The sequence below is a fragment of the Dasypus novemcinctus genome, chromosome 4, assembly GCF_030445035.2.
Source record: "Dasypus novemcinctus isolate mDasNov1 chromosome 4, mDasNov1.1.hap2, whole genome shotgun sequence".
Taxonomy (NCBI): Eukaryota; Metazoa; Chordata; class Mammalia; order Cingulata; family Dasypodidae; genus Dasypus; species Dasypus novemcinctus.
This window is the reverse complement of record NC_080676.1, coordinates 46537393-46564973: the sequence shown is the minus strand read 5'-3', so window position 1 is coordinate 46564973 and position 27581 is coordinate 46537393. Positions and strand designations below refer to the sequence as shown.

Below are 27581 nucleotides of genomic sequence, written 5' to 3'. Positions count from 1 at the left end.
CACATCTTGCAAGATTTTATTACCTTAAGTAATGGATTTTATTTTCAAACTCCCAAGCATGGGTTAACTTGAAGAAAAACAAAGCTTAGTTTACCTTGTAGAACTAAATACTGTACTTGATCTTAGCCAAAAAGCCAAGAAGCGATTATGGTGCTGTATAAACAGTGATTGTCAGTAGAAGATTTTTTAGTGACTCAACTTTCTGCCCTCCTGCTTGAGCTCTGCAATATCTAAAGCACAGAAGGATAGCTGTGGGTTCATATTGTTCAATGCCACAATGAATTGAACCAGCACTTGGCAGAACTCTTTTTCAGCTTTGAATCCCACATAATTTGGGCATTTTCAGTACTTTCCTGCTACATATGTATCATGTGTGTAGGATTACTTTAAAGTAGGATTGTTTTAAATTAGAATATGGCAGGTGCCTCTTTGGGGATAAGGATAGATTTTCCTTTTGCTTTGAACAGAATCTTTTTTAAAAAAAAACAACTTTATTTTGAAATTTTAATAAAGTAAAAAAAGAACTTAAATGAGCTAGGTCCTTTAAGAGGCTATAAAACAGCACAATTTTAGTATTGTCCTCTGGTGAGCTTTTGCATGATGCCGAGAATGATGATACATTAGCCTCAGGAGAAAATACTAAAATGCATTCATGTACTACATGCCATTTCCTGAACAAATTAACTACCGCCTTCATTCTTTACAACCCAAATCTGTTTTTACAAAACATCAACACTTACTACATTAAAACCTATATGTTTTCCACAAATTTTCAAGAAGACTCTTTTCATTGTCTCAGTATTTTATATCTGCAATAATACTCGGTAATGACTGAAGCAAGGATGAGGTGGCAGTGTTCATTGTAGGAAAGATGAGTAATAAAATCATCAGCGTACAAATGATTTTTTAATTAGGTTTTAATCTGTGTATTTAGAGAAGTTATTTCCGTGTGAACTCCACACTGATAACTTTTATCTTGGTGCCACAGCTGCAGTCACTAATGGCAGATGCCATGGACACCCTTGAAGGAAGAAGAAACGATAAAGAACGTGTATGGAATACAATCCAAAAGGTAAAATGTTCAGCTGAAGGAAAAAGATATTCTCAAAGAAAATGTCCGTCTTGGTCGAATCTGTTTAAAAGGTGAAAAGAAAAGGAATTTCTTTGGGTTGGTTTTTTTTGTTTGTTCCTTTATTTTTTGTTTTGTTTTGTCTTAAGTAAATGCAGCACCCCCCTGGAAGCATAACCAAAATCAAATATGGATTTATTTAATCTGTCCCCTCAGGTTCGCTTCTTTTCCAGCTGATGGTGGCTGGATGCTTTCATGGTTCTTCATTAGCATGCTCTTCTTCGTATTCCATTTTTGTTATCTCCTTCCTCACTATCGGTTATTAGAGCTTATTTTTAAGCTCTTTCATCAGGGTTTTAGTCCACTTCCCAACCCTTTCATCATTTTTTTTCCATTGAGGAAGAAAGGCTACATTTCAGAGAACTACAAAGAAACCAGCACATGAATGCTCTTGGTGGAGGTAACCCGGTTGCTGGGGGTAGGGAAGCATCCCTTCATGGGACGCAACAAGCCTAGAGATGCACCTGGCCCCGGGAACTCAGGCGCCGTGTGTCACACTGTGGTACCCTCTGACAACATGAGAGTAAGTAATGCTGGGCCTCCAGTACAGCTAAAGGTAGTAAATGATGATCAATCTACTCCACACTCAATCCCCAAGGAAGAACTGGTGTCAGAAGATATGAGAGGAACAAACCAAAGAAAATAAGTCAGCCGTGAGGGATTCTGGTGCATCTGAAGAAACCTGTCTTTTATAATCAATTCAGAGGTCCTGTGATAAATTTATAAAAGAGAAACTAACTGAATTCAGCAAATATTTAAGTGTCTGCTATGCCAAAAAAAAGAATACTATGCCGGAAAGAATATTATGAACATAGTGCTGGGCAAGGCAGATGCAGCCCCTGCTTCCATGGGGCTGACTCTCTAGAGAGGAAGACAGTTATTAAACAGCTACTTACAAGTGTGGAGAATACTACAGTAAAAACATGGCCGTTCAAGGATATATGGAGTCAAAGAGCAAGGGAATATAACCTAGTCCGTGAGGTGAGAAAAGCCACCTTTTCCACATTTATACAACATGTAAAGGATACGTAGGAGTTATCAGGTGAAAGGGGAGCAGATTTCCAAACAGGGAACTACCTGTGCCACGAATGCACAGAAAGCCTGGCACATTCACAATCTGACAAGAGAATAGGGGACTATACTTCAAAATGAAGTGCAGAGGCAGGCAGAAGTCAAATCACAGAGGGCCTTATACATCACACTCATGATCAGGAATTTTTCAGAAAGTATTTGATTAGATGTTTAGGGACATCTCTTGGTCTGCCGTGGGGATAACCAATTGAAGGACTTCAGAAATGTGGGAAAATCAATTATAAGGTGGTGATCGGCATCCAAGTGAGGTATGGTGATAACTTGAGCTAGGCTGGTAGCCACAGAGATGGAGACAAGACAGATGAAAGAAATATTCAGGAAGTCCAATCTACAAGCCTCATTCACTGATTAGATATGGAGGTTAAGAGAATAGAAAAAGTTCAGAATGATGCCCAGATATTTAGCTTGAGCAATATAGCAGGGGATAGGGAGAGGTTTGCTGGTATTATTTGCTAAGAAAAGAAATACTGTCAGGGGAACAGCTTTTGGCTGAAAATATAAACTCCTTTGGAGTCCAGTCATGAGACAGAAACCACACCCAATATTTGAAAGGGAATTTAATATAAAGAATTGTTAACTAGGTGTCTTAGTTTACCACAGGGCTGCCTATGCAAAGGACCAGAAATGGGTTGACTTTAAAATGGAAGTATTACTAGGGGGAAATCTTACAGTTCCAAGACTGTGAAATGCCCAAACCAAGGTACCATCAGAGATGCATCCTCACTGACGTCTGCTGCAGGTGATCCTGGTGTGCTGCCACTAGGTGAAGCAGGAGGGCGGGTGATCTCTGGCAAAGTCCCTGCCTTTCCCTCCAGGGTCACCATCCCAGAGCTCGTCTTTTCAGCCTTGAGCTGCTCTGTGGGCTCAGCCTCTCTGTGGCTTTGTGCTTCACTTAGGCTGCTAGCAAGCCTGGAGCCCTCTCTCACACATGACAAGGTAAAGATGGTGGTGGCTCTCCTTTCTGTCTTTCTCTTGTCTCCATTTACATAAGACCCAGCAAGAGGGCAGACACTCAGCCTGAGCCACACCTCACTGATGTAGTCCAGTCAAAAGGGCCTCACACCCACAGTTAAGGATTAGTTCAAAAACATCATCTTTTACTTTTGGGGATTTATAAAAGAACTTCAAACTGTGACACTAGATATGTAATCATTAACCAGGTAACTGAAAAGGCATAGAACAATGTTATCACAGAAAAAGCAATTAAAGGATGCAGCTGCCACCCCCTAAGACTGGGGAATCAAAGGGAAGAGGTCAGAATTACTAAAACGTAGAAACTTGGGTTTGCTGAGGAGTAGAAATTCATACCTCCCCCCAAAAGGGTGCTATTTGGCTGGTGCTCGTGTCTCTTAACTTAGAAGAGGAATCCTGAAAGGGGCCTGGGATCCAAACCTCTGAGGAGAGGGTATTAGCCCACTAGGTTCTGCTAAGGGTAGGTATAGGGATAAGGGAGAGGTAGTTGTAGTTAGTTCTGCAACCACTGAAAAAACTAGACTGCCGCAGCTACAGAAAAGAACATCTGTTCCTGCAGGGAAGAAGCATTGCTGAAGGGGCTCATGGGAGGCACAAGCAGACAAGGAGCCTGCAGAATAGAAGGAGCAGGTCCCTTCTTTCTCCCCAGGCCTTGCAGATTCCTTCTAGTGCCCCCTGTTGGCAGAGAACAGCAGGTGGCAAACAGGGTTTGCAGAGTCCCAGCCCCAGCATCATAGAGCTGACTGTGGAAGGATGGGCTTGGAGTTGAGAGACTGTGTGTTCAAAGCTGGGCACAAGAGTCTGTCAAGGTTATTGTGTTGGCAAGATATCCAGGGGAAATACAGAGACCAGGAGTTCTAGATAGACTACTGAATGGAGACAGAGATTTAATGGTCATTAGCAAATCAATGTTAACTAAAATCATTTGAGTAGATAACACGGCTGAGAAAAAGAGTGCACAGAGTGCAGAGAGAAGAGAGCCTTAAGGAGCACAATATTTAAAACTTAGGAGAAGCCTCTAAAGGAAAATCAGAAGTAATAGCCTGAGGGGTTGGAGATAGAGATCAACTTAACCCAATGTTGATAAGCATCAACCAATGCAAGGAAAGGTTGCTGTTGGCTACAAACATAATTGTTTAGAAACAGAGATTGGCAAAATCTGGTCTGTTGGCCAAATCTGACCCTAGACCCATTTTTACATATTGTCTATGGGAACACAGCCATGTACTTAATTTATGTATTGTCTGTGTCTGGGCAGAGTTGAGTATAGACCACAAAGTATCAAATATTTATTGTCTGGCTCTTGACAGAAAAAGATAGCTGGACCCTGGTTTTGAACATTTTCAGAATGTTGGCCAGTAAACATTTGCATTTGCATACCCATATGGTAATAGGAAAACAATCCAATTATGAAATTTCAGGGATCAGCCAAAATGTAAGAGAAATATTTTAGGGGATGTCTTTCCAAGAATCCCTGAAATTACCTCCCAGAGATAACCCCCATTCTATCTTACTCTAAGCTAGTTTTTTTTATGCCCACGTTCACCAGAACACAACCTATGGTTTCCCACTTTGCGTTTATTCATCACTTATCTATTGTGTAACAAACCTCCCCAAATATAGTGACTTAAAGCAACAATTCAACACTATCTTTCAAAGTTCTGTGGGTTAACTAGACTCAGCAAGGCAGTTCTTGTTCAGGGCTGCTCATGCAATTCAGTCAGATGGCTTTTGTGCTTAGTGCTCGGGTAACATGAAGGCTTAAAAGGACTGGACATCCAAGATGGTGCACTCACATGGCTGCCAGATGATGCTCGTCTGCTGTGGAGTGCCTAAATGTGGCTCCCCCATATGGACTAGGCTTCAAGGAGCATGATAGCAGGGTTCCAAGAGGACGTATTTCAAGAGAAAGAAAATGGAAACCATCAGTCCTCTTAAAGTCTAGGCCCAGAACCAGCACAGCAACTTCCATCATGTGTTATTGGTCAAAGCAGTCACAAGCCTACTCAGAGTCAAAGGGCTGGAGGAATAGATGCTACCTCTTAATGGAAGAGTGACATGAGCAGCCAGTGAGAGAATGAAATGATAGTGACCATCTTGGAAACAAGCTACAGCAGCAGAACCATGGCTGTGTCCCAGACTGGCACACACACCTGCACTCAAGCAGGAGTCAGGAAGATAGTAAGTCAAGGCCTCTGAGGCCTCAGTGATTTTAACACTGCAGGGCCACTCCCCCCAACCTCTGGGAGTCTAGAAAGACTCACCGGTGAGCAGCCAATCTTTCCAAATTAAAAGCCCTGGTAATGATCACAGCTTTCTAAATGGAAGCTCCTGAGAGGTCTTTAAGAAGATGTGAATGGGAAGGAACAGGGTGCCAAATTTTTCCCAAAGGCTTTTAATTTGGTTAATGTGACTCCACAAAGGATGATCATATCGCTTTCAGACAATTCCGGTAGCAAGTTAAGTAATTTCCTTTTACTGCTACAGAGTTAATTTGCGTGTGCAGAAAAAAATAATTAAAAAAAAAAAACTAATTGTACAAGCAGCCCTGTGTTCTGAGCCCACTAGAAGTTGAAATCAGCATCACCACCTCTGAGATCTGTTATCTGTAATAGAAACAGCTGTTGTACCTAATGAAAACACTTAAAATTTTCATCTGAAGCAGCAGAATTATAGTAGCACCTCCTAGTTTCACGTAGTTAAAGGATCTGTCAGAATCCCCATTACCTAACACTGTTTTCAGGGCTCTACATTGTCATAGTTCTATAAAAAGCCTATTGAGAGGAAGTCTGATTCATGAGTACTGACCTCCGATCTACACTTTGTTTTCTTTGCACTTTCTCTAAGAAACCAGAGAAGGAAAGATAAAGACAGTTGTGTTTTTTCCTGATTCTCCCAAACAAAAAATATATTCTTTAAAGAACTTTTGGAAAGATGGCTGCTGTTTTGGTTGGACTTTGCTGAGTATTTCCTTTTTAGTGATTAACTCAATAAAGAGATGTGTTGGTTTAGCTGTGCACATACAAAAACAAGCAGATTATATCCAAAAATAAATAAATAAACTCGCTGTGTTGGAAAGTCATTGTGGATTGAGGGTATCACACTTTGCTAAATTTTACTCTATCACAAAAACACCTGAGGAAATATACCCTCTTGAATATCCCATAGGTCCTGTTAACACTCTGCTCATTCATGCATTCATCAAATATTTACTGGGCACTTCCTCTGTCAGACACTATTCTAGGTATTGGAAAAACAGCCATGAAAAAAGTGCCCTCATGATGTTTATATTCAGTAGAGACAAGTAGGCAATAAACTATATAAGTAAATATAGACGATGTTATGAGGTAATAAATGCCATGGAGGAGGGGATGAGGAAGCAGGAAAAGAAAATGGAAAGTACCAGATTCACTGAGAAAATGACATCTGAGCAAACATTTGCAAGAAATGAGGGAGCAAACTATGCAAATGTCTGGTGAAAGGCATCCAAGTAAAAAAAGCAGCAAATGCAAAACTCTGAGCTTGGAGTGTACTCAGCATGTTCAAGGAACAGCAAGGAGGGCCATGCAGCATGAACATGAGGATGGGGGAGTAATAGAAATGGAAGTGAGAGGGGTCGGGAGGGGATAGATCCTGCAGAGCTGTTTTAGTTTCCCAGCTACAAAAACAAATATCATACAATGAGTTTGCTTAAACAATGGTTTTGAGGCTAGGAAGAGTCAGGTGAGTCTTTCTTTCCTGAGACTGTGGCATTCTGCGGCTGTTTGCCGAGATGCTTGGTCCTTAACTTTTCTGTCACATGGCAATACACATGGCGGCATCTTCTCTTTCCTTTAACAGATTCTGTTGGTTTCCAGCTTCTGGCTCCTCCCCACGGCTTTCTGTCTCAGTCTGAATTTCAGTCTCCTTATAAAGGACTCCAGTAATCCAGATTAAAGCCCAACCTGATTTGGGTGGCCACACCGTAACTGATGTAATACCTTCAAGACATCCTGTTTACAATGGGTCCACATCCACCAGAATGTGGGCCAAGTCCAAGAACATGTCCAAATTGAGATATATAATTCAATCTACAACCTTTCAGTTTGACAAGGTGGGGAAGCCACTGGAGGGTTCTGAGCAAAGCATTGGCATAAGGCTTTAGTTTGTATTTATTTATTTATTTACTCTAAAATGCTGAGTTGAGAACAGATTAAAGAGGGGGTAAGGGTAGAAGCAGGGAGACTAGTTAGTAGGTTATTGCAATGACCTCGGAGAGTGATAATGGTGGCTTGCCCCAAGGTGGTAGCAGTGGAAGTGAAAAGTGGTCAAATTCAGTATTCTGTGGAAAAGAAGAGCAGAGGCTTCTTAAGAAAGAGGCTAGTGCAGTGAAAACAAAACAAAACAAAACAAAACAACCCTGACCTAGCAATTCCAAAGCCTGGGTCTATAAGAAGCCACATGCAGATTCTCTAGGTCTCAGTTTCTCATCTGTAAAATAAGAATATTGGACAAAGATTCTAAGTCCCTTCCCAGCTCCAAATGAACAGGTCTTTTGAAAGGCAAAGCATCAAAATGAAAGATTAAAGATAATATTCACTGAGCTCTTCATTTGTGCCAGGACCTCTCCATGTGTCAAGAACTCTCCTATTCACATGAGGTAATCTTCACATGAGGTAAAACCTGTAATTTACCAAACAGAGTTGAGCAGTTTGCCTACAGTCACACAGCCAGTAAGTGAGTGGAGCCAGGACCTCGTCTGATGCCAAAGTTTAAACTTTTTCTTAATGGAAATCCAAGCTCTTTTGTTGGATGAAAATGCATGATGGACCAGCATTGCTGTCTGACCAGCTACATGCATAACTGAGCATTCGAGTGTGAGACAAAGTAGAGGATTAAAGTGACGTCCAGTCAAAGTGGGATTTGGCCATAAATTAGTCTAGTTTGTCTGTCTTCAATTCTCAATGTAAAACTCTTTCTGGGAAGCGGATTTGGCTCAACTGATAGAGCATCTGCCTACCATTATGGGAGATCCAGGGTTCAAATCCAGGGCCTCCTGACCCGTGTGATGATCTGGCCCACGTGCAGTGCTGATGCACGCAAGGAGTGCCATGCCATGCAGGGGTGTCCCCGAGTAGCGGAGCCCCATGCACAAGGAGTGTGCCCCTCAAGGAGAGCCACCCCATGCAAAAAAAGCACAGCCTGCCCAGGAGTGGCGCCGCACACAAGGAGAGCTCACGCAGCAAGATGACACAACAAAAAGAGACACAGATTCCTGGTGCTGCTGACAAGAATACAAGCCAGTGCAGAAGAACACACAGTGAACGGACACAGAAAGCAGACAATGGGTGGGGGGAATAAATTTTTAAAATAAATCTTTAAAAATATATAAAATATAATAAAACTCTTTCACTCTGAGCCAAATATATCACTAAAAAATGTTTGGTTTAGACTACCATTGTAACCTTTCTTCTCTGTCCCTTAGTTTTCCATCTATAACTAAAAAGAATTCACAGCCCAAATCTGCAAACCACGACCATTAATTCTTCTGCCACTCAGGGTCCTTTGGACAAATCACAGCATTCTGAGAAACACAATGTATTCATGCATTTACCATTTTCAGAGTCTATGATTATATGTTACTTTGCATTGAATCCTAAGGTCCATGGAAGATGTATGAACTAGGTCTGAACATAAACAGAAAAACGGAGTGTTTTTAAAATGTGCCAAATGTTACATTGGGATATTCCTAATTTTCTCATCAGAGGATTAGTTGAGCAATCTCTGTCTACAACTCAGAAGTTCTTTGCTATTCATCTGCAAAGTATACATTTTTCACTGAGAAGATCAGAATTTAACCTGATATGACAAAGTATTGTCTTGTTCAGATATGCTTCTGGATCACTGATTTGAGTCTAAATGAGGAGAAATGAAACCTTGTTATTTTAAAAGCAATGAGAGAAATGCTGTAGCATATAATCATTGTCTTGGAGTTTTCATGAAAAGAATTGCTTCTTTAAGGTTTCATCTAATATTATAATGTAACATAGTACATCATAAGCTTCAATGAATCCAACTAATGGAGTATTGGTAGTTATCTTTAAGCTATTGACATGAATTTATTTAAAATTATTTCACTTTTTGCATTCCATTTTACCTCAAAATCTTAACGTGTAAATCATACTCATTGTCATTATACAGAAATGACATTCACCAATTTATTAATTTGATCTTTTAAGATGAAAACGTGTTAGAACTGTATGTCACTTAGCAATTCTGTGCTGTTTAAGACTATTGATACAGGCAAAGTAAGCAGGGAAAAATACAAACTTGGGAGATAGGGCGGGGGTGGTTGGTTGAGTGGGGAGAGAGAAGAGCAAACTGGAACATTTTATTTACTTTCCACATCAGCATTCATACCTGAACCCTTCCAGACTCTCTTCTGAGAGCGATTGCACACGTGGCACTATCATTCATCGGCCTGTCATTTGGGCTAGCTAATACGTGGTTAGGGCATGCGGTGGTGCCTCTCTGAGAGTTCGGCTGTCTTTTCAAAGATTCAGCAGCCATACTCCTCGTTTGCAAAGCAGTTTTTCCCAGCAATCAGGCTTTTTCTGTGTGTCTTGTTCTTTAAGGAGTCTCCGCAGATTTATTGCAATTTGATTGTGAATCGTCTCAGCTTCTGGTTATGGGCTTATTCATTAGCATTCCCCCAAATTCTTTTACAGTGTGTGCTCTGAGCACTGCTAAGCAGTTCTGCCCATGGCATAATGTAGTTCATGTAGGGACGCCTAAGTGCTTTCATTGCTGACCAAACAGGGGAGTGGGAGCAGGTGCAGTTCTGAAACTAGCAGGGAGAAGACAAGGTTCAGGGCCTTTAAAGAGGCCAAGTTCCTGGGCTAAATCATCCTAGGTCCTTGGGAAAATAAGTCCAAGCTGGCACCTGTAGTGGAGGAGACTCCATCAAAGCCCTAGCAGAACTGAATGACTGTGGTCAAAGGCTGAACCCATTGCACTAGGGCCGAGGGACAGGGTGGCAAGTCTAGCCTGGGGAGTGGAGAAAGCCTTGGTTCTAGCGTCCTTCCCAGGCCACAGTACAATGTTCCAGATCTAAACGGCAAATTTCAGTTATATTTTGAACCAAACACCCTCTTCCTCACTTGGAGGAAAAAGTACGTTGATTTTGATAAACATTTTCAGCAACTGCTAATTTGCTCATCAGCCACTTCCCACCTGTGCTTGGCTTTTCCTTCAAAACTGGGAGCACTGCTTTTATATGTTTTGTTGACTGAAAATATTGTCTTCTAATACTTTGATGATTTGGCAGGAAATTTCTGCTGCAGAAAGGTTTTGGTGCCAAAGTGAAATCCTAGCATGGCCCTAGTCTAGGAGGCAGGGATCTAAGGAGCTGTGCAATGTATAACTAGGTGTTTATCAAGTGCAGAGACAGCTAATCTGCCATCTTGCATATACCTAGCAAAATACTGTTGCCCTCCAAATTACTGAACTATGTTAGCCTGTCTGAGGTTTGCTTTTGAATAACTATCACAACTGAAACATAAATTATAGAAAATGTTATTCCATATAAATAATTATGTTATTAACGATGACGAAAACAAGCATGATCAGTGGTTGTTATTGGTTAATTAGTATGTGCCAGGCACTCCAACACATTACCATATTTAATGATTGCAACAATCCTATGAAAGCATCACTATTACTCATTTTTAAAATGAGGAAAAGAAATTTTGTAGAATTAACAAGGGGCTCTGTTCCTAATCCCTAACTAGAATACTTTTTTTTTTTTTAGGTACCGGGGACCGGGGATTGAACCCGGGACCTCATATGTGGGAAGCCGGCACTCAACCACTGAGCCACATAGGGCCCCCTGAGTTGGTTTTGTTGTTTGTTTTGCTTGTTGTTTGTTTGTTTGTTTAGGTCCCAAACCTGGGACCTCCCATATGGGAAACAGGAGCTAGAATACTTTTGTTACCAAATACAGCTGCTAAAAGTCCATGGCAGAGAGAAGAGTGCCTAACCAAGCTGAGCTTGCTTAAGACAGTCATTGAGACAAACTTCAATTCTGGTTTTCTGCAGCGAGTGGGTTAGAAGCATCAGAGCTCCTCCAGCCATCCACTCCTTCCCTAGAACCCTGCCTCCAGGCCCAGCCGGGGACTTACCCAGACTGCTTTGCAGCAGTGCCTGACCACATCTAAACCCCTGCACCCACTGCGCTTCCCTGGATAATCTTGCCCTTACTCTCCTCCCTCACCACCCCTCCCATTGTAGACATAGCAGGGTTAGGTTTACTTTGATAGCTTACCATCTTCCCTCTTCCTGCACTGTTAGAACTTCAAGAAAACCATTTGGAAATCCAGTCATTCCTGTAGCGATTCCCTGTGTCTCGGAGGGTCACTCTCTGGTGAGTTATCTGAATTAGCATTCTGAAATGCACCAGGCTTTCTTCATCCATGAAAACAAAATTTCATTAGCACATATTTCTATAATCCCTCCCAGCTTTACCATTACAACACAGACGGCCTTGAGGCCCCAACTGAACCAACACATTGCTTACCTCCTTCACTTCCTGGGCTGTCTCCCTGCCTGACTCATTTATGAACTAATATAGGGAGGTGACTAAAACAGCAATCAGAAATGTTTATATTGCTACAAACCTACTAATGCTTTTATGTTTGCAAAGACTTTTCAAAATGCATCATTCGGAAGAGCAGTGAAAAATCCTGGGGTGGGGGAGGGGGACACATATCTCAGCTGTATTTTAAACTGAGTGAATTTGCAGTTCATTCTGAAAGTTATTCCCTTTAAATTACCAAAAGTATCTTCTTTGCTTGGCAGCCTAGTATTTTATGGCATGTATTTTATACATTAAGTTTGCAATCCTTTATAATTCTGGAAAATAACAGCTTATGCCACTTGGTAGCTAAATGAACCATAGGACATCTTCCATTCTGTATTGAACACGGGATTAATACAAAGTTCAGAGCAACTGACTGTAGTTTATTCAATCATTTATAGTGTACTCATTATACCTTTAATCTTTTGGAGAAGGGCAAGAATGAAAGTGCCTTTATATGCAGCCCTAAAGGAAGGTATAGGTCATTTATTATCCTGATTATGACTTTCTTAAAATGGTGCATATGGAGGAAGGGAAAAGACTGTAATCTAAAATACACACAAATGCCATAAGCACAAACACATTTATATCCCTTAGCATTGTCAAAACTCGGTGTGTGAAGAACTTAGTGTACTCTGCTCTAATGGCTTCTGCTGGAGATAAGACTCAAGAGGAGCATGAGATGGCTGATGATAATATGAATATGGACATATAGTGGAGAGATAATAACCTAGAGATAGGATAAATTTAGGTCCCTCTCTTATTGATCTAAAAGGAGAACTGGAGTCTTTTATCTTACCAAAATCTATTATGGAGAGAAGGCCCCTTCAGCTTCACGGTGGGCAATTTACTTCCTCGTATCAATGAAGATATAAGGAAGCAACCAGGCAAACTGATTCAAGAAATAAAAGCACAGGTACCAAAAATCTCCCTGAGTTACAGGGGTCAAAAGTCATTTAAAGAGACAGATAAGGTAGATACAACCCCAGGTATTGGTTCTTTTGAGGGATAAAGAGACCCACGGGTTCTATGGTCATATCAGAAGGGGTTCACTGCCATGACAGATAGCCCTTCTTTGGAGCTGGTGTTTCTGCGTGATGGAATTGGACTCAGAGGGGATCTCTTTTCACAAGACTTGCATGCTACTTTATTGGAATTGTAGTTGGTGCTGGGTTTAAGATATATGTAGGGGATTTGAATCTCTGGACTGATAATATGACACCTAGGCCCAGAGCCTCAACAGACTTCAGCTCCTACACTTTGATTTATTGGACTTACTCCACTCAGCTAACATGTAGTTGAAGAAGGTCAACCACCACAACATGGAGCCTAGAGTGTCTAGAACTGGAAGCGGGAGGAGTGCATCCAGTACCCATATGGAATCTAAGCCCTCACTTGACATAGATGTGCAATGGACACAACCAATCCAATGTCCACAGAGAAAATGTGGAATGGGTGTGGGAATGGTAGCCATGGTGGCTGCTGGGTGTGGGGAACGGGAGGAAGAGATGAGATAGTGGAGGCGTTTTCGGGACGTGGAGTTGTCCTGGATAGTGCTTCACGGACAATTACGGGACATTATAGATCCCCCCAGGGCCCACTGGATGGAACGTGAGAGAGTCTGGGCTATGATGTGGACCATTGACTATGGGGTGCAGTGATGCTCAGAGATGAACTTACCAGGTGCAATGGATGTGTCATGATGATGGGAGAGAGTGTTGCTGTGGGGGGAGTGGGGAGCGGGGGCGGTGGGGTTGAATGGGACCTCATATTTTTCATAATGTAATTTTAAAAAATAATAATAAATAATTAAAAAAAAAAAAAAGCCACGATAAAGGACTTCCACTTCCCAGAAGATGGAGTAGACCCGATTTCCCCTATTCCTCCCATCAAATACAGCTAAAACCTGTGAACATTCTTTGTAAAACAAATATAAGACTCTGAAAGATAGAAAGAAAAAGGCAAAATGGCTAGGGATATTGGAACCCTAGGTATGTCGTATATCTTACACTTGTTGCTGAAGAAACTGTCAACCCAGAAACAAAAATGGGCATTACCTTAGCTTACCAAGGCTGCCATAACAAATACCACAGACTGGTTGGCTTAAACAACAGAAATTCATTGGCTTATAGTTTGGGGGTCAAATTACAAAATCAAGGTGTTTTAGTTTGCCTTTGGGGTGCCGATGCAAAGTACCAGAAATGGAATGGCTTTTATAAAGGGGGTTTATTTGGGATAAAAGCTTACAGTTCCAAGGCCGCGAAAAGCCCAAACCCAGGCACCATCAGAGATGTTTTCTTATCAAAGTCAGTTGCTGTTGATCCCAGCTTGTTGACCCATGGTAGAGCAAGACAGCCCCCGATCACGGCTGAGGATTCAGCCTTCCCCTCCAGGCTCACCATTTCCTCTTTAGCTACTCCATGGGCCCAGCCTCTTGGAGCTTCATGTTTCAGAGATCCTCTAGTCCTCTCTCTTACATGGCAGGATCGAACATGGTGGCTTCCTTTTTCTATGTCTACCTGAGTGAGTTTCTCTGTGTTTCCATTTCTATCAGACCCAGCAAGGGGGTGGAGACACACCCTGAGTCATGCCTCACTGACGTAGTCCAATGAAAAGGATCTTGTCAAATAATCTAACCAAAGACTTCTCAACTGAGTTTAATGCAATCAAAAGACATCACACCCAGAGTAATAAATTAGTTTACAAACATAATATTTCTCTTTCGGGGATTCATAAAATAATTTCAAACTGCCATACAAGGAATCAGCAGGGCATACTTTCTCTGAAGACTGTAGCTTTTTTTTTTTTTTTTTTTTTTTAGTTTTTTTTTTATTGACTTTGTAATAATATTACATTAAAAATATATATGTGAGGTCCCATTCAACCCCACCCCCCCACCCCCCCTCTCCCCCCCCCAACAACACTCGTTCCCATCATCATGACACATCCATTGGATTTGGTAAGGTGGCTTACTGGCAATCAGTCTCTGCCTCCATCATGTGGTAATCTGTCTCTTTTTTTCCCTTCCTGTGGCCTCTACTTTCATATCCAAATTCCTTTGCTTCTAAGTCCCCCAGTCACAAGGGATTAAAGCCCACTCTGATTCAATTTGGCCTCACCTTAATAGGACCTTCAACAATCCTATTTTTAAGTGAATCCACACAAATAGCGCTGGGTGTTAGGTCTTGAACAAGTCTTGTGGGGATCTTGTGGGGGGAATGATTCAATCTACAATAAGCACAGATGAAAATAAAGACCAACAAAAGCCTCTCTCTAGCCAAAAGACAAGGAAGGGAGTAGCCTAGCAAGAGGAGAGCTTTCAGATAATAATCCCTCTACATCAACCAACACCAAAGAACAATTGGTGATCCCAACACATCCATGGCAACAAAGGCCAGGTGGAGAGTTACATATCTACCATCACTAGGCTATCAATGTATCCTACTTTTCCCACCCCACCAGGATGGTGTCAGAGACCACCCAAGGGGGCTAGGACTTTGAAAACAAACTCAAAGCAAGCAGAAGGAATAGAAAAATAAAAAAGCAGAAATCAATGAAATTGAAAACAGAAAAATAGAGAAAATCAATGAGACAAAGATTAGTAAAATTAACAAACTTTTAGAAAGACTAATGGGGAAAAAAAAGATGACACAAATCACTCAGGAATGAAACAGGAAACTATTATAGGCCCTGCACACATCAAAAGTATAATAAGAAGTAGATATGGCTCAAGCAATTGGGCTCCTGCCTATCACATGAGAGGTCCCTGGTTTGATTCCCAGTGCCTCCTAAAGGAACAGGGAAGATGAATAAACACCACAAGTGCAAACAGTGAGGAGGTGGGCAGAAATAAATAATCTTTTTATAAAAGTATAATAAGGGAATACTACAAACAAGTCTACATATATAAATGTGACATCTAAGATAAAATGTGCTGATTCTTTGAAAAACATAAACTACCACAACTCACCCAACATTAAATAATTTGAACAGTTCTATAACCATTAAGGAAGTTGAAATTGAATTTGTAAATTAAAACTCCTAAAACAAATCTTCAGGCCCAGCCAGTTTCACTGAAGAACTCTACCAAAAGTTAAAGAAGAATTAATACCAAATCCATAGAACCCCTTCCAAAAAATACAAGAAGAGGAAACACTTGCAGTGCATGTTCTGATGCTAGTGTTACCCTGCTTTCAAACCAGACAAAGACAAAAATATAGGAAAAAAAAAAAAAAAGAAAGAAAATAGAAAATTACAGACCAATATCCCTCATGAATATAAATGTAAAAATCCTTAACAAAATATTAACAAATAGAATGAATCAGTATAAAAAATTATGTACCATAACCAAGTGGGGTTTATTCCAGGGATGCAAGGTTGTTTTGAAAATCAATCTGCATAATCCACCATATAAACAGACTTCAAAAGAAAAATCACATGGTCATGTCAATTGTCGTTGAGAAAGCATTTGAAAAAACTCAACACCAAATCATGATTTAAAAAAAAAAACTCTCAGAACACTAGGAATAGAGATGAATTTCCTCAATTTATTAAAGAACATCTACAAATATCCTACAGCTAATATTACACTTAATGGAAAAAGCGAACAATGTCAGTGCTCACCAATCTTTTTCGACTTACTGTTGGATATTCTAGCCAGTGGAGTAGGGCAAGAAAAGGAAATAAAAGGCATAGAGATCAAAAATGAAGAAATAGGAAACGGACTTGGCCCAGTGGTTAGGGCGTCCGTCTACCACATGGGAGGTCCGCGGTTCAAACCCCGGGGCCTCCTTGACCCATGTGGAGCTGGCCCATGCGCAGTGCTGATGGGCGCAAGGAGTGCAGTGCCACGCAGGGGTGTCCCCCGTGTAGAGGAGCCCCACGCGCAAGGAGTGCGCCCCGTAAGGAGAGCCGCCCAGCATGAAAGAAAGTGCAGCCTGCCCAGGAATGGCACCGCACACACTTCCCATGCCTCTGACAACAACAGAAGCGGACAAAGAAACAAGACACAGCAAATAGACACCAAGAACAGACAACTGGGGGAGGGGGGGGAATTAAATAAATAAATAAAAATCTTTTTAAAAAAAAATGAATAAATAAAACTTCCCTTAATTACAGATGGCATTATCTACTTAGAAAATCCCAGAGAATGAACAAAAGCAATTGTCTCAAAATAGTGAGATCTGAAAGGTCATGGGGATACAAGATAAACATGAAACACTCAATTGCATTTCTGCATTCTAACCTGATGGCAAGAAAATGGGTGTGACTATAAAAGGACAACATGGGGGCTCTTTGTGATGATGGAACTGTTATATATCTTGACTGTATCAATGTCAATATCCTGGTTGTGATACCATAATTTTTCAAGGTATTACCATTGAGGGAAACTGGGTAAAGGGTATACAGGTTCTCTGTGTCTGTCTTTTTACTACTACATGTGAATCCACAATCTTCCTCCAAATAAAAAGTTTAACTTAAAAAATACATTATGTATTCAAACCTTTGGATAAATCATTCTATTAAATGTTAAAAAATGACTTTTTTAAAAAGCTATCATATGTGATTCCTTAACAAAGTGATGCCAGGTTTTGTAATAGTTCTCTGCCTCTATACTCAACATAACAAGAAGTTCTTAGCATTATGGGCATTTTTCAATCAAGAGTTGGTAACACAATTTAGCAGAGAATTTAACTCCAAAACCCAATAGCCTGTTGTTTTTTTAACATTTTGTGACATCTCAGGGATAGGTGCTTCAGAACCTCATGCTGAATTTTTATGAATAAAATACTGAATCATATACTAAACTTACTAAGTGAAAAAAGGAGAAATGCGGAGGTTTGCCTGTCTGAATCCTACTCAAAAAGTTAAAGGCAACTGCTGTATTCTCAGTAGTAGAAAGGACTCCATTTCAGAAACTATGCTTATTTTAAAAATTAATTTCAAGCCTGTTTGGAAACAATTGTAATTCTAATAAGAATTAAAATTCAAACCATTTTGGATGATAAATATTTAAAAGCATCAGTCTAGAAATTAATTGGAACAAAGCAAAGAAACTAATGTTATCAAATCCACAGTGGTAGAGTAAAATTTCTGTTTTGAAGAGAGGATTTGGGTCCAAACTGCTAATCACTGAAAATACATTCTCCTTCTGCAACCTCCAGGATAGTCACATAAACTTGATTTTTATTCCTGTAGAGTTGGGGTCTTATTTCTTTTACCTTTTTTCTTCACAGAAGCAACTTTAAAACCTTTATTTTTTTAAAAATCCTTTGAGCACCCAATTTCTGAGGCATGAACATTTGCAAACAAACTCATATAAAAATATTAATCCTCCTCTAATCCTCCTCCTTGGTCCAGACCACATGCTACCCAATAAAAAGCCCCAAATTCAAGTCCAGCTTTTCCTTCTCAATAATTTACCATTGCATTCTTGTTGGAGATCAACCTCTTCGCACTGCTCTTAATGAGAAGAGACAACTCTGGTTCCCAAGATATACACTAAACCCATGTAAGGACACCAGCCAAGTAAAGAGCATCAGACAGGAGGAAAAGTGAATTTTTGAAAGCATCAAAGTCATTTTGGAGAAATTAGAAGTTAGTTGAGCTTCCTGTCACTTACATTATGGCTTAGTAGTAGTGTTTGATTTTAAATGACCTTGGGAAGAAAAGGGTCCCCTAATCTTCTCATTGATTCCTCTTCCCTCTGTGACTTCTACATGACTGCCCTTTCAACCCCTAAAAGGCGACTTTTCTGTTGTACCTTATTGCTATCACCTTTCACCAGCTTTGCTCATGCTGAGCTTCTTGTCATTTCTTTCCTTAGTTGGCCCCATTCTTAACTCTCTACTGCCCTAAAATTCAATTTCTTCACCAGCAATGCCGTTGTTCACATGGTCAGCCTTTTCACAATAAAAGGAAGGTGGTAAAGTTGCTTCCACCCCTGAATCACATGCCTTCAATTACCAAATGAAAAATAAGCTGCATCTGTGTGAAAATGAAGTTGCAGTTCCCAAGATGCTGGAGAGTCAATAGAATCCTCCCTCACACAAAAAAAAAAAAAAACTGGCAGTACAGTCAATAACAGTCCTCCTTCCAAATAAAGCTCTCCAGTGCGCAGAGTTGTTTGACTCCATACTTTCCACCTACATATAAGACTATGGGTGTATCAGATACGAGTCAATTTTACAGTGAAAAAAAAATTATTGGAGAAAATATTCAAGCACTTTTTACCGTACCTACTTTGAAAGTGATTATGAAGAGGATGAAAGGGAGAAAACATACTATTTTAAACCATACAAGCATGGTATTTTATCCTGGAATCCAGTACAAACTCGTAAGTTCTTGATATCCTGAAAAAATAGAAAATCATTAGCTGAAAATAAGTTTTTTAGTACCAGTGAGTGAATCTGGTGAGGTTGTGTGATGAGAAGGAAATAGGGTACACTGTGCACTTCCTTCTGCTGTTAAACTAATCCATAACAGGTGGACTTTGTATGCAAGATAAAGTTTTGATATATCTGGAAAGAAGATATGGATCTTATAAATATGATGATTTAATAACTAGGATATAGGGGAAGCCCCAGGATCCTGGCATCCATGGGTGTCTGTATTAACTGGTCCAGTGCCTTTCATTATGTGCTAAGCCACCACAACACAAGCGGTTGGATCCTCTCATTTCCACAGTGCTTCCCCATGTGGGACCAGTCAAATCACAATGTGTACTCCTTCCACTGAGCACATTTCTTGGGTGGATTCAGACTGAACTAAGCATCATAAAAGCCAGTACTTTCAAGTTGGGGTGGACTTTAAAGGCCAATGTCCCCTTCATATATATATATGACTCACAAATACACAATGCCCTCAGAAGGCATCATCTAATGTTTGATTTACAGTCTCTGGTGACCTCACACTGAAGTCACATTTTTAAACAGTTTAAAAAAAAAGTGATATAAAATCTGCTTTTTCATTTATGTATTTACTCATTCAGTTATTTATTCTTTCAAACAATATTTACTGAGAACCTATTATGAAAACACTAGGCACAATGCAAGGTACTGCAAACATAATATTTGAGGAGGGCTTTATCATTTACATAGAGATTTTCACAAACCTCAAGACATTTAATCCCCACAAAAGTCCTGTGACGTAGACTATGATTATGATTAATTTGTTGTTTACTCTGGAGATACGTTGTCACATGATGAGAAAGTGAAAGAATCAAGACTCAACCCCTCTAATTTTAAACAGTATTCTCTTTCCAATGTATATGCCAACACAAAACAAATCCACCACCTCTTCCACGTAACAACCCTTGATATGCTTAAAGACATCACAGATTCCGGTTACGTTTTCCCTTCTCCAGATCAAACACCTCCAGATCCCTTAACCTGTCTCCATACAATTTGGTATTAAGACCCATGGCATCATCAGAGCTGAGCTTCATGGGCCAGGTGTGATTGGACCTGAGCAGAGAAGGGGAAAAACTATTGCCTCATAACAGACAGTCACATTTTTAATAGTGTAGACTAAGCAGGTCAGTTTTTAGGGAGACAACCAAAGAACACTGGTGATTTATACTGAGCTTTCAGACAGTATGTACTACAAGAAACTCATTTCCTCCCTCTCAGTTCTACCTTTATATAGTGAAATTTTGAGAGCTACTCACACTGTGAGACTTTAATATATGTCAAAGACCCACACTTAGCACAGTCACTAGGGCAACGTCCTTCACAGAGCAGAAGCCAAAGCATGGTGGCTATTAAATAAACTTGTCCAGATTTTTATTTTACTCCACTTTTCTATGTATATTTTTATTTAGTTGTTTTTCCTATTTACTGGATATACACCCTCAGACTCAAGTGCATTACCAATACTAAATGACAGTACTTCAGACTTACACAAATATGTCAAATTGTTTAATCCCCACTAGGAATCTCTGAAGCAATTCATAGACAGGGAACTTAGGTTCCAAGAGGCTATATAAATTTTCCCCATCACAGACCGAGAAAATGGTGGATATGAGGTTCAAGCCCAGATATATCTGACTTGGACCCACTAGGTCTTTTTTTCCCTGCACATAATCAACAGCATCAATTATTAATTTTTTTCTTAGCATTTTTAACTGTTTGTATGCTTCTTGTATGGTAGACTACAAAAAAGAGGGTTTTTGGGTTTTTTTTGTTTTGGTTTTCCATTTGGAATCTTGCATCATTCTGGCTTTTAGCCTAACACAAGGCTGTTAATACAGGTCCATTTTTCACTCATTCTTGATTATGTGTCCTTATTCCATCTTATATTTGTCACAAATCAGACTCATTTTTCTCCCTAAAGCTGTTCATCTAATTATGTTCCTTACCTCAGTTAAGATATGACCATTATCTGAAGCTAGGACCCTCACAGTCATTCCTGATTCCAACACAGAATTTTTATCAAGCCTATAACTTTTATCTCCTAAATGTCTCTTAAAGCTTGATTCAGGCCCTCATGGTATTTTACATATCCTGGTTCCCTGGCCCCCTCACTGATCTACCTGCTTCAAGTCTGCCTGAATCCACTCTGCTTCACACAGTTGTACCAGATTTAGCTTTCTAACCACATTGGTAAAATTTTTTGACTTTTTATAAGCTGACCTCAACCTGTCTTTCCTGCTGTACCACTTTGCTCCACTGCTCCCCACACTCCCACATCTGTGCTCCCATAATGTCAACTGACTCACCACTATCTGAATAGTCCATGTTCTTTCACAGCCCTGCTTTTACACATGCAGGTTGCTCTGTCTAGAATGCATTTCTTGGTCTATGAAAGACTCAGCCTTGAAGACTCAGCTTCTATCACCTCCAATGCACCTCTACCTTCCTTCAGAAAGAATTAACGTTCTGGTCTTTTGCTAAGAAAACTTTTTGTACATAACTTTTATGTAAACAGTTACCATGCTGTGTGGGAATCATTTTTTCATTAACTGTCTCTCCTTCCTGGATATGAGTTCATCATATACAGGCATCTTGTTACTTTGGCTTATTACCCCCTAGCACAGTGCCAGATAGATAGTGGGTGTTCAATATATTAGCTTGAAAGAGCATATGTACTCCCTTTGAAATGTGAGTTGGCCAAGAACTTTTCTTGTGTGTATGTGTGTGTGTGTGTGTGTATATATATACATATTACACTTAGCATGGTGTTATATATCTTATATATCTTTAATTACTTCCCTATTTCTTAATTGTGATTATTTGTTTTTGTCCTATTAGAATTTCAAATTTTGAGATCTCCTGTTCTTCTTATGCAGGCTTCTCTTCTAGAGTTTCTTATTCATCTTTGTGCTGAACTTTTTGAATATACACTAAATCATGACTGTTAAAGCTTTGTGTACATGTATTAAAAGGCCCAGGGAAATGAGTTGTTAATGATTTTCCTTACTCTTTGGTTTGGATTAGGGCTGATAACAATTTGATAGGTCAGAATTTGCCCTCTGAGTAAGGACTTCAGTTACCCTCAATCATCTGATTTCCCAAAATTCTCTGTAAGCTCCTTTGGTCTGATATCCATATCACTGTAATGACAAGTCAGCGCTGGCAGGTAGATTCACAGGAAAATGTTATCTGCCCATTTTACAAATGGGAAAATTAGACCTAGAATAAGCAAGATGCTTATTTGATATGGTTGAGAGAGTAGATTCTGTACTGGAAAGAGAATCTAATAAGGCCTCTGCTCCAAAAACTAGCTCATTTCCTTTCTTACATACATACATATTTCTTTGTGGGTTTTTTTGCCCTAAGGGGTTTATAGAATTTTCTGTCATTTGCAATCTGTTCTTAGTTAGATGAATCTATTTTCTCTTCAACCCATATTTTTCTTTCCTTGACTCAAAAAAAGAAAATAAAGAACCAGCTTTACTAAAAACATGTTGCAGCTCTCCTACACTTATAGATGCTAAAATTGACTTACTTTAGTGCATATTGTGTCATTCATCTAATGGTGTAATCTAAGAGAATAACCTCTGATTTGAAAAAGTGAGTGCTCATCTTTAGAACTGGACTACTTAGATCTGATATGAGTACAAGTCATGGAATTTTATGACTGGATGTGTCCCTGGATATTATCGAGGCCAACCCTCTCTTAATACCAAATGTTGGTGAAAACTGAAGTACAGAAAGACTGGGTGCCCTCCCTAGAGTCACAGAACAAAGTTATAAGGCAAGGAAAAAACCTCAACACTCTTGGCTCCTTTTTCAGTGCCCTTTGTGCTACTACCTCTGGCTGTCTCAAGTATGGAGTCATTACATTGCCTTGATAGTCTCAAAGCCAAACAATGGTAATGAAATGGTGGCACTTGAAAGGATGATTATTAACTCACAAGGCAAGAAAAGGCCTTCTGATATGCTCCATACTGACCATCACTTTGAGGAGGGAAAAAGCATAGGTTTTTTAATCTTTTCCATTTCAATTCTATTGTCAATCAGTAGGATTATTGAAGCTCTACCATCGTAGGTGCATAGACACACGGACCTGGTTCCTGCCTTATGGAGCTTAAAATCTATATGGGAAGAAAGGTATACAAATCATTATAACAGTTAAGTAACAATGCAAAGAGATGAATTGGGCTACAACGTGAATGTGTTTCTCAGAGATCCAGTCTGGATGGGGTGTCAGAGAGGACTTCCCTGAGGCAGGGACACTTAAACTGAAATCCAGAGGATATGCACGGTTTCTGATGGAAATTTTCCATCGGAGGGTGTATCTGTCAGGGTTCTCTAGGAAAACAGAACTGACAGGAAATATCCGTAGGTATTATGAGATTTTATAAGACCATCTTACATGACTGTGTGGGTAAACAAGTCCAAATTCCAAAGGGGCGGCTGCAAGCCAGGAATACGAATGAATGAAGGTGCTCGATGAATTCCCCAGGAGGAACTGGCTGGCTGAGGAAGAGATGAAAAATCTCTCTTCTGACTACTAAAATCATCCCTTCCCTTTTAAGGCCTTCAACTGATTGGATGAGATGTCTCTCATTGCAGGCTCCAAAGTTGATTGTAGATTTAACCAGCCATAGATGCAATGAACTTACTCAGGATTTAAGTACACAAAATGTCCTCATAGTATCAATTGCTTGACCAAATATTACCTAGCCAAGTGGACATATGAGCCTAACAATTACAGAGGGCTAAACGTTAGGAAGATTGAGGGTACAGAGGACACTGAACAGCTGAGCTGAGATAACCAGTAGACGTATACTACACGGCTGAAGCAGCTGGAGGGATGAGATGGAGCTAGAGATGGACGTGAAACCAGATCACCCAGGACTGTATGGGTCATGTTAAGGGAGAGGGAAACCCATTTTTTAAGTATTTAAGCAAGAGGAGAAGATGTTATTGGATTTACATTTTTGAAAGATTGTTCTGGCGACTTTCGGAGAATGGATTGAAAGGACAGCATGTCGACATGAAGGCATAGGCCAGGTGAGACAGGCACACAGCCCTTACTCTAGACCTCCCAGATTAATTCAGCTGTGGCATTATTCCAATGACACATCTTCACATCTTGTGTTTCTCCTTTGTCTTTTTTAACAACAATAACAAAAAAATACTGCTCTCGTTAAACATAATAAAATAAAATTAAAAAGACACAGCAGCCACCTAAGAGATATTTTAAAACAATTATTTTTCTGTCTCATTGAAGGAAGGTTTTTGTTGTTGCATTAGGATTGTGATTTTAAATTGTATTTGAGCTAATTGCAAACATTCTAATTGTAGGAGCTTTGATTTAAATAATACAATTTCAGTGGAAAAATAACATGAATGAGTCATCAAAATCAACTATTGAAGCAATGGTAAAGTGCCATCCATTATGTTTGTTCTGATCGTGCTCTTATGATTTTGGTGTAAATCGGATTGCATCAATGTATGGATTACATAGACTCAGGCATTGACTTCATGATTGGATTGCAAAATATTCTGTCAAACTATTTTGATGATTTCTGCAATGACCGTACATCAGAAAGGAAGATGTGCTTCTGGGGATATTTACCTGAAGTCATTTTACAAAGGTTTTCACAAAGAATAGACTTCACATAAATAAGTTATCTTATTTTCTTAAGGAAACCAATGGACAGTTTATATCACTTGGTGTTACAGAAGACCTAAGCATAACATATGGGTGTGTGCTCCCATTTATTATTCTCTTTCTGACAATCTGAATTATCTTTTGGATATTACTCTGAATGACAAATCAAGCTATTTAAGAGTGGAACTCAAAGTTGGAAATTGAAGTTGTAAGTGCTTTTATCTTAAGTAGATGATGTGTTCATGTACCTTGCATAGTAAGTATTCTATCTTTGAGTTAACTTTATGACAATGGGCTCTTCAGCAAGTGACATTAGGCTAATACAATATTCAGGTCCTAGGAGCCAGGGTTAAGTACAAATGGTTATATCTACAGACTTTCATGAGGGCCTAACTCAGCATATATGTAAACTGTTTTATTCCATCGTTCTTTGTGACAAACAGTATAATGCATTCAACCAACTGTCATTGAATGTTTTCTTTGGAGAAAGAATAATAGTTCTTTTGCAGTTGTTTTATGTATCATTGTTTTACCTTATTCCCTGGAGCATGACATTTTTAAAGAAAATGTATTTATTCAAAGCTTCCTTTTGATTTAATAGAGAAAATGGAATATTCATTTCCTCCCTGTTGGCTAAGGGCATATACATGCTAGAATCTCTGGCTTTGAAGAGGGTGGATTTGTATGTGTGCATGTGTGTGTGTGTTTTCACTATTCTTTTTGATAAAGGAGGCAGGGAAAGGGCTTAATGAAGGATTAATTTTTTGCCAAGCTTTTCCTTTTTCATCCCTGTTTTCACTGTTGAAGAGAGCATGGTGACAATAACCGTATTCCCATTCCCAATACACAGGACTGGGTGGTGAAGCAAATTCCTGAATGTCGGCTTCGTGTTCACAAAACAGGGAAACCTGAAATGGAAACAGAAGGACACTTTTCTATTTAATCATTTCCATGTCTGCCAGTTCTGTTCCAAAAATGGACCTGTATGTGCCATTTATTTTTTAATACCTCACTATTTCCATAAGTGTAAAAAAAAAACAGGAAAACAACAACAAATCTTGTTAAATCTGTTTATTTGTTCTAGGTTGGACGGATTGAAGATTTTCTGTACCAGTTGGAAGATAGTTTCTTAAAAACTAAAAAACTGAGGACTGCTCGAAGGCAAAAAAACAAAATGAAGCGGCTTCAAACAGTGCAGCAAAGCTAGTCACCAGGGAGCAGACACACCACTGAGGCATCCCAGAGAAAAAAGCAAGGTCACTTCCCAGGCAGACAAAGACAGCCCAGTAGCAAAGGCCAATAACCCCACGAAGGAGGGGTGCTGCCCCCAGCTCATCTTAAGCAAAGAGGTTCTATACTTCATTAGTCTCAGTTGGTAGCAATAAATGTTCTCAGCAACTTTTATTAGACTCTTGTTCAAATTTGTCTTGTTTATTTAAATGACTCATAAAATAACCATTGCTGCTACTTTCACCTGCCTTTTTTTTCCCAAAATTGGCTAAGGTATACCAGTTCTGCCCAAATATGTTCGTGCTATGCCTTCATAATCATGCATATTCATTAAGAGTTACTCATATACCATATACAGATGTAGGCAGACAAGATAAATGCAAATTAAAAATTATAAAACTGATAATATACCTTCTCCATCCTTATAGAGATAGTGATCTGTGGTATAGGTGATATCATCAGTTAAGGTGTCTCATTAAAATATTCATTCCTCTGGATCCTTGATATGGTATTTTCCCTGCCCCCTAAATGACTCGAAAAAATGCACATATTTGACAAGGTAGTGGATCAATAATCATCACTCAAGACTTCAGCTGACACCAACAAGGGATGCAGGATGAGGATAGGGTAAGAAAAAGGAAACCAGAGACAGAAAAATAGACAAGGAAATATAATTTTCAAGAAATTAATAGTGGGGAAAAGTGACTAGGATCCCAGAGTACATTGATAATAAACAACATGAGAAGGAGAAAAGGGAATAAGATACTGAGTGGTGAATTTTTCACTATACAATATGACTGTAAAGGAATCAAAATTTAGTGTTTTATTTTTTATTTTTAAAGAAGCTTTAGATTACATAAATGTTACATGAAAAATATAGGGGATGCCAATATACCCCCACCACCCCCACACACACACACTTTAGCCCATTAACAACATCTTTCATTAGTGTGGTACATTTCTTACAACTGATGAACACATATTGAAGCATTGCTACTAACCACAGACTACAGTTTACATTATGGTTTATGCTTTGCACCACATAATTTTATAGGTTTGACAAAATGTATAATGGCCTGTATCCATCATTGCAATATCATGCAGGACAATTCCAATGTTCCCAAAATGCCCATGTTACACCTATTCTTCCCTCTCCCCTATTAATAACAAATGTGTACATTTGTTATAATTGATGTACATATATTGAAGCATTGCTACTACCACGGTCAATGGTTTATATTATGGTTTGCATTTTGCACCATACACTTTTATAGATTTCGACAAAATTTTAAATGACCTGTTTCCATCATTGCAAGATCATGCAGAGTAATTCCAATGCCCTAAAAATGTCCTATGTTCCATCTATTGTATTCTTCCCCACCTCTCCCCTCGGATCCTATGGTAACCACTAAATTTCAATTTTTGAAGAATAAGGTTCATAGGTACCAGCAATAATATTGGGATATTATTGCAATTGGCATA

The 27581-nt window shown here is 39.5% G+C and overlaps 1 protein-coding gene across 1 annotated transcript in view; it reads left to right on the top strand.

The window, feature by feature from the left end:
- SPATA16 (spermatogenesis associated 16) overlaps positions 1-26273 on the top strand; it is a 262641-nt gene extending 236368 nt beyond the window's left edge. The window contains exons 10-11 of the mRNA XM_058295332.2: positions 989-1072; positions 25954-26273. Coding sequence (XP_058151315.1) covers positions 989-1072; positions 25954-26076 — 207 coding nt within the window. The 3' untranslated portion in view covers positions 26077-26273. The remainder of the gene's footprint in view (positions 1-988; positions 1073-25953) is intronic.
- The last annotated feature ends 1308 nt before the right edge of the window (positions 26274-27581 follow it).